We start from the raw sequence: 8,662 nt of genomic DNA on the forward strand, positions 1-8,662 counted from the left end.
TCACACACCACTTGATCATAAGAGCAAAGATTTTAGAGTTAGAGGGACCTCAGTGGTCACCTACTCCAACCCCTCATTATACTTTAACAATTATTCTGAACTTGACAAATACCAAAAACGTGAACATTTCCATGTACATAGAGCCCAAAACAGGGTTGTATATGGAACCATGACTCTCCATTACTTTCCATTCTCTCACTTCATAGCTAAGATCCAGACAAGTTAATAATTTCTCCAGAGTCCCACAGAGCACAAGCAGGAGCTCTCTCTCTGCTTTGAATGCTTTTGCTGTTTGACTACACCCTGTTCAAGCATCAGACTCTTATTGCCGGCTTCCTGAGCAGTCTCCCAATACACAGGTTTTATAAGGGTGGTTAGACCCAATCTCCTATGTCTAAAGGATCCCCAGGGCAGTGATAGTAATCAACTTCCCATTTATAAACTGCTTTCACTGCCTGTGGCATAAGTGGCAAACGGACCCATGTGGTATTTAATTCCCCTAGTCATTGACTATGAGGGAAAGGAAAAAGAAAGGAACGAAAACCATAGTTATTTTTTAACTATGTCATAGTAGAATTCCAGAGTGAACACTGATTTTGATAACAAGACACTGTTCCACTAGGTGTTCAAATTCTAATTTTTGCAACCCAGCATCTGTTTACAGGTTTCAGTGTTCTGGAATGTAGGTTGATGGTGAAGTTCCTTCTACTAATAGTTAGCATTTATATAGTTCTTTAAGATTTGAAAAGTTCTTTACATGGGTTATCTCATTATAAAAAAATAATCATTATGTATTTACTGAATTGATAAACAAGTATTTGTTAAGTACCTACTATACATTTGACTTTAAAGATAAATAATAAATGTTCCTGAGGAAAACCTGTGAGAATTCCTTGACGTAGAGATGGATGGGAAAGGGGTACTATTGCCACTCCTTTATATTTGATGGTGGGTAGACTGGTCCATACATAGGCAGTGGGGGGGGGGGGTGGTACTCAGATTTAGGTTGCAGGTGTAGGCTGGTCCTATAGGCTACACCATCCCCACAGAGCATGATAGTACCAATAGTCAGACCAGAAGAGATGCTAGAAGAATTGTCACAGCTTCAACAATGATCAAAGGTTATAATTGTCACAGGCTAGTTAAAGGATGAGCACCTAGGCTGATTCAGGGTGAAATGTCAAGAGGAAGCCTTCTAAAAACAGATCAGCTAAGGAAGATGTATTCCATTCCTCCTAAAACAGCTGGTTCTGGTTTTTTGACAGATCTCATGGGAGTTTTTTGGCAAGGCAATCAGGGCTAAGTGACTTGCCCAGAGTCACACAGCTAGTGTCTGAGGCCAGATTTGAACTCAGGTCATCCTGATTCCAGGGTCAGTACTCTATCCAACGCATCACCTCACTGCTCCCACAGATCTAATTTTTAAGGTTTTTCTTATATTGAACCACAATCTACTTCTTTGCAATTATTGTTCTTAGTTCTCAGCTGAGGTCAAGCAGAACAAACCTACTCTGTTTTCCCCAGATGCCCCTTCAGATACTTAATGAAAGTTCTTAGGCACTTCCTAAATCTTTTCTTCTTGTAGTTAAATATCCCTGGTCACTTCAACCAGTCCTTGTAGGGGGTGATTTTTTTTTTTTTTTACTTCTTGGATATGCTCCAGTTTATCATTGTGCTATATAGCACTGAACTGAGTAGATGTGGTTTGCCTGATTGGGGAGCATACAGTGGAACTATCACCACCATCCTTCTGGGCACTTTCTTCGGACAATATCAGATTGTATTAGCTTTCTTGTCTGTTACGGGATACTACTAACTCATGTTGTAGTCCACTAAAGCCCCTCAGTCTTTTTCATATAATAAATTCCCTCTCCTTTATTTGTGCAGATGATTTTTTAACTCATCTGCAGGATTTTACATTTATGCATACCAAATTTCATCTTATTAGCTTCTGCTCATTGTTTTAGTAAGTGAAGACCATCTTTTATCCCAATGATATTACTCAACATACCATCATATAAACCATTGGTCAAAAATATTGAATAAAAGAAATATTTACAAAAATAAAAATTGTGCAGATTAACAGAAAAAGGAAAATACTTAACTCCATCTTAGAAAAAGAAATTGAACAAGCTATAAATGAGCTTCCTAAGAAAAAATCCCCAGGACCATATGGATTCACAAGTGAATTCCATGAAACATTGGAAGAACCATTAATTCTTTGTTTTTTTAATTTGTTTTTATTTTTTGGTTTTGCAGGGGGGAAGGCAGGGCAATTGGGTTAAGTGACTTACTGAAGGGGCAAAGTAAGTCCCTCTGTGAGGAATAAGATTATACAAACCAAGGCCCCAACTCATATGACCTTTCTATTACCCTGAGCTGTTTGGGTACAGAGGATCCTGAGAAGTCTGCTCCTCTCCCGGGACCCTGGCCAGGTCCTGGAGAAGAGATAACTGCCCAACCAACTCCTGAAACTAGCCACTCCAAGGAGACTCTTGGGGGAGGCCTTGGAGGGATTGGCCTCCATCCCAGGCCTCACACAAGATACTATGCTTGCTAAAAACACCTGGCAGTATGCCTTCTTTGTTTTCAGCACTACTTAAACTGTAAGATTCAGACCCCAAATTGGAATCTCACCCATGGAGGAGACATCTTGCCTGGGACCCTCCCGAGCAGGACCCTGACGGCTGTACCCAGGATTCCCCAGCTTGTGTGGTCAGGTGGTGGTACTTTCCCGCATCAGTGATTATTGTAAATATATATAAATCATAGTTGCTCTTATCTTACTATTCCTAAGCCTTTTACTCTGTTATCTCCTTCCCATTCCTTCCTATATAAGTTTCCTTCCCATTCACCTATATAAACTATAGTGGATCTTTTGAAGTGCTGGGTGTTCCATTCATGTGAATCCTGAACCTCCTTAATCAGACACTTGCCTAAGGTCACATGGCTAGTAAGTGTTAAGTGTCTGAAGCTGGATTTGAACTCAAGTCCTCCTGAATCCAGGGCCAGTGCTCTATTTACTGAACCACCTAGCCACCCCTAGAACCATTAATTCTAATGCTATATAAACTATTTGGAAAAATGGGCAAAGAAAGAATAATACTAAATTCCCTTTATGACACAAATATATTGCTGATACGTAAACTAAGAAAAGCAAAAACAAAGAAAAGAAACTAGACCAATTTCTCTAATGGATATTGATGTAAAAATTTCAAATGAAATACTAGCAAGGAAATTACAGTGATATCTCACAAAGATCATATATTATGACCAGGTGGAATTTATAACAGGAATGCAGGGCTGGTTCAATATTAGGAAAACTATCAGCATAATTGATTATATCAAAAACAAAACCTACAAAAATCATATGGTTTTATCAGTAGATGCAGAAAATGCTATCTCTGTGACAGAGTGAGGATTCGAACTCAGGTCTCTGTTTCCAAATCCAGTGCTTTATTCAATTCAACTCTTGGCCTCTCACTTTCATTTTACAGGTAAGGAAATTGAGGCCCTCAGAGAAAGAATAGAGAGCTTGTCCATGTCCAGAGAAGAAGTAGGACTGAGATTGGAATGGAGATCTCCTCAATGAAACTCAGCATATTTGCACTGTACCAAGTGGTCACAATGTCATTCCACCAAATCTTGGCAACACTATTGTTATTCACTTCATATTTCTCTATTTTTTTTCAAAGGTATCATGAGAAAATCTGTCACACTCCTTGCAGAAACCCATAGTATACTATGTATGTTTATGGCATCTTGTGGTTTTCCTTTGTTTTTTAAGTTTTTGAAAAACATTTTATCAATGCCCCTTGCATTTACAATACAATCATTTTGGGAACTTCTATCCCCACCTCTATATTGCACTGTCCCTTCTAACAAAGAAATACAGTTTTTTTTAAATCCCAACACAGTGACAACTGACAATATGTACAGCATTCAAGCAACCAATTAACAATCATTTATTAAGAACCTATCTTGTCTCCACTCTTCCAAACAGGCTGATTCTCTATCGGATTTCTATTTTCTCCACTCATCTGATCTCCTCAACCTTATACCCCCTTTCTGGCCAAAGACGCTGAACCAAACAAGATCTGCAAGATGGTCTCCAATGAGGTGAAGGTGAATGGAGTTAAGATGGATGGGTTGGAAGCAGCTGGAACCTCCCAGCCATTTCACATCAATATCCATATCCACCAGGAGGCAGCTTTGCCCGAGCTTCTCAAAGCTGGGAAATCCCTGTTGAAATTCTTTTATAAGCCAGCTGGCACTCTTGGGTTGAGTCCTAGAGAGAGTCGGCTCCAGTTGGCAACCTGGACTGCACAGATATATTGGGAGCCATGAGTGGAGCTCTAGGAATCTTCTTCTGCATGGGCCCCTCCTTTAGATTAAAGTATTCTGGAGCTGCTTTCTGGACTGGAGCTGTGGCTATCTCTGCTGGAGTTGTTGCTATCATTCAAGAGAAGCGGAGAGGTGCATGGTGGAGCTTCCTGACAACTCTACTCTTTCTGGCAACTATTTCTACTTCCATTGCTGCCATTGTTATCTGTGCTGATGACCTACAAGGTCCATTCGATTACTTTTATCCACCATGTAGTGAAGAAAGTGTTTGGCCCACTATGGCCTATACCGCTCCAGATCCACAGGAAGTCTGGAGGAAAAGCCAGTGCATGGACTACATGAACATGTTTCAGAGCCTGAGAAGAGGAATTATCATCATTGCTCTACTGGTCTGGATCACACTGCTGGGGGTGACCCTGGCCCCTGTAGGGTTCACCTTCGTGTACTCATGCTTCTGTCGCCAGAGCAAAGTGCCACCTGGAGAGGATGTAGAAGAGAAGAAACCACTTCATGGAGAAATGAGCTTTGAATCCCCTGCCAAGGTGGCAGGGTCCTGTGAGGCCTGAGCCTCAACTGGGCTAGTTGGTTCTGAAATAACCTATTATTCCTCTTTACATATACACATATCCTAATGTCACTGCTCAGCTCTTCAGCCCCACTCCAGACCGTAATAAAGCTCATCCTGACTCTTCCCACAATTTCAAGGAGTTCCCTGCTCATCCTCCTTACTTTGGCAAAAATCTGATAATAAAACAATGACTGCAAAAAAAAAAAAAAAGGACCTATCTTGTATAAGGAGCTGTTAGTAGACATTGGTATGATACTAAGTCAAAAATAAAACAGTTCCTATTGTCATGGAAATTACGTTCTGCTGGAGAGATTAGAACAAGATGTATCCACATAAATAAATACAAATTAGACATGATATAAATATAAGGTCATTGAAGAGAGGGATGCAGTTCTTAGCAGTTAGGGGATCAGGAAAGTTCTAATGAGGGAGATGGCCACTGAACTTTGACTAAAACTAGGAATTCCATAACATTGGGGTCACTGGTTCAAAGAATATAGATAGTTTAATAACTTTTCTTGGATAATTCCAAACTGATATCCAAACTAAGTGTATCAGTTTACTTGTTCACCAGCAGTATATACTAATGCAACTCTTAGCTCAGTGCCTGGCACATAATAGGCTATTAATGAATTCTTGTTGACTGACTTACACTATCTACCCACTGTTTCTCCAACATTAACAGTTTTTTTGGGTTTTTGTCATCTTTGCCAACTTGCAGGGAATGAAGAAAGACCTCAAAAAATGCTTTAATTTACATTTGGTTCCCTATTAGTGATTTGCAAAACATCTTCAAATGGTCATTAGGAACAATACCCCAACTTCCTCCTCCATGCAAATCAGGCTATTTTTTTTTTTTCATTAAAATGCACTGTGACCACCCTCAAAGCTTGGTTGACTCAAAACAGTCACAATGAGCTCCAAGGAGTTCTCTTTGATGCTTTGCTGCTATGTCACAATAGGCATCTAAGACCTCGGGAACTTTCAGAATACTCACCCTCCTCTATGCAGCTTCAAAGGAGGGGGAAGGTCCTGGTTAGTGGGGCCAGGAAACACTAAGTGATTGGTGTTACGAGGAAATTCTCCCTGACCTATGATAAGCTTCAGTGATTATCACCATCTTTGCTATAGCCTTGCTTTTCTTGGTGCTGCTTCTGCTTAAAGTCACCTTTTTACATTGACAAACTCACTGTGAACTGCAAAGATCTGGCATCACCTACCACATGGACCTGATTGTTTAGGACCTTCCTATTAATCTCTTTAGATTCACTCACTCCTGATTTTAATGGAAATTATTCTGGTTTATCTCTGTTACATATAATATTAACTCTTAATTTTAGGTATATACTATTTATCCCTTTGAGAAAGGTTCATTTATTCTTCTGTTTTCTAATGTTTTAATAGTAATCATATAGCACTCTAAGATTTACAAAGCTCTTTACAAATATTAGCTCATTTGATCCTCAAAACAGCCCGAGAAAAAAGGTTCTTTGATGAGGAAACTGGGACAGGTTAAGTAACTTGTCCTGGGTCACACAGCTGCAATGGAAAGTACCTGAATCTGCATTTGAACTCAGGTCTTCCAGATTCCAGGTCCAGTGTACTATATACTGCACCACTTCACTGTCTAATAGGTGTTATATTTTATCAAGAACTTCTTCTGCATCTGTTCATATAATCATATGACTGTTTTTGTTAATTTTGTTATTAGTGTGGTTAATCAAATTTATAATTTTCCTAATGTTAAACCAACTCTGCATTTCTGTTATAAATCTAATTTAGTCATGCTACATAATCTTTGTGATATTCTACTCTTTGCTAATATTTTATTTAATGTTTTTTCATCAATTTTCATTAAGGATATTGGTTTAAAGTATTCTTTTCTGTTTTAGCTCTCCCTGTTTTATTATATCAAAACCATATCTGTATCACAGAAGGAATCAGAAATGAACAAGGATGTCTAGTATCACCATTTCTATTCTACATAGTACTAGAAATGTTGGCTATAGCAATAAGACAAGAAAAAAAGAAATTGAGGAAATAAGCATAGCTAAAGAAGCAGCAAAATTATCACTTTTGGTAGATGATATAATGGTATAAAGAACTTACAGTTTAATTGAGGATAGGCAACTAAAATTGATTGAAATAATTAGTAACTTCAGTAAACTTTCAGGATATAAAATAAACTCAAATAAATCATCAGCATTTCAATATATACCAATAAAATCCAGCATGAAGAGATAGAAAGAGAAATTCCATTTAATAACTACAAAGTGTGGGAATAGCTGAACAAGTTGTAGTATATGATTGTGATGGAATACTTTTGTCCTAAGAAATGATGAACAGGATGAATTCAGAAAAACCTGGGAAGACTTACATGAACTGAAACAAAGTGAAGTGAGCAGAACCAGAACATTGTCTATAGTAACAATAATATCATAACAATGATAATCATGAAAGATTGAGCAACTCTGATCAATACAATGATCCAAGACAATTCTGAAGGACTCATGACCTACCTCCAGAAAGAGGAACTAATGAACTCTAAATGCAGATCAAAGTATAATTTTTTCACTTCCTTTACTTTTCTTGCAACCAGGTTAACATGGAAATAAGTTTTGCATGGTTTCATATGCATAATTGATGTCATATTGCTTGCTTTCTCAATGCAGGGGGGGAGGGTCTGGAAGGAAGGAGAAAATTCAGAGTGTAAATTGTTTCTTTAAAATTTTATAAATAAATAATGAATTTGTCACAATATTAAATTACAATGTTAAAATAAAAGAACTACAAAATTTATAAAATACTTAGAAATCTACCTACCATAATACACACAAGAACTATATAATACAATTATGAACAATTGTTTACAAAAATAGCCTTGAGTGACTGGAAAAACATCAATTGCTTATACAAAGGACAAATCAATATTTAAAATGACAATATTAGGGTGGCTAAGTGGAGCAGTGAATAGAGCACTGGCCCTGGAGTCAGGAGGACCTGAGTTCAAATTCAGCCCCAGACACAACACAAAAAGACTAGCTGTGTGACCTTAGGCAAGTCACTTAACCCCAATTGCCCTGCCTCTCCCCTCCAAAAAACAAACAAAAAAGACAATATTAACTAAATTAATTTATTCAATACCAAACCAACCAAACTACTAAAGGTATACCTTTTAGAACTAGAAAAAAATAAAAATGAAATTCATATGTGGACAAAAACGATTAAGAATTTCAAGGGAAATAATAAAAAGAAGTGTGGGGGGAGGGGAAAGGGAACCTAGAACAATCAGATCTCAAACTAAACTACAAAGTAGTAATTCTCAAAAAAAAAAAATAGTACTGATTAAAAAATAGGGAACTTGATTAAAGTCTCCAAATCCTATTTGTCATGATTTGACAAAAACTGCTCAGAAAATTGGACAGAAATATGGAAGATATTCGATTTAGACTAAAACCTCACACCATATACAAAAACAAGCTCATAAACAATCTAAATACACAAGTTCATACACAATCTAAATATGAAGGTCAGCTACATCATAAACAAATTAGAGAAACATGAGAAAAAACACCTATCATATCTGCAGATAGAACAAAAGGTCATAACAAAACAAGGGATAGAGAAGATCACTGAAGATAAAATGGATGATTTTGGTCACATAAAATTAAAAAACTTTTTCACAAAGAAATACAATAAAGCTAGGATTAAAATGTAAACAATTAGGTGGGAGGTAAATCTTTGCAGTTT

The 8,662-nt window shown here is 37.5% G+C and overlaps 1 protein-coding gene across 1 annotated transcript; it reads left to right on the forward strand.

Annotated features, from left to right (window-relative positions):
- Positions 1-3,992: 3,992 nt before the first annotated feature.
- Positions 3,993-5,122, forward strand: LOC138146067 (transmembrane protein 176B-like). The gene is given in 2 exon segments (XM_069067760.1): positions 3,993-4,327; positions 4,330-5,122. Coding segments are annotated over 2 exon segments (804 nt in total). The 5' UTR covers positions 3,993-4,104; the 3' UTR covers positions 4,911-5,122.
- Positions 5,123-8,662: the final 3,540 nt, after the last annotated feature.

This window comes from Petaurus breviceps, unplaced genomic scaffold (genome assembly GCF_028583685.1).
Source record: "Petaurus breviceps papuanus isolate PSGF00001 unplaced genomic scaffold, PetGlider_PUasm1.0 90752, whole genome shotgun sequence".
NCBI classification, from domain to species: domain Eukaryota; kingdom Metazoa; phylum Chordata; class Mammalia; order Diprotodontia; family Petauridae; genus Petaurus; species Petaurus breviceps.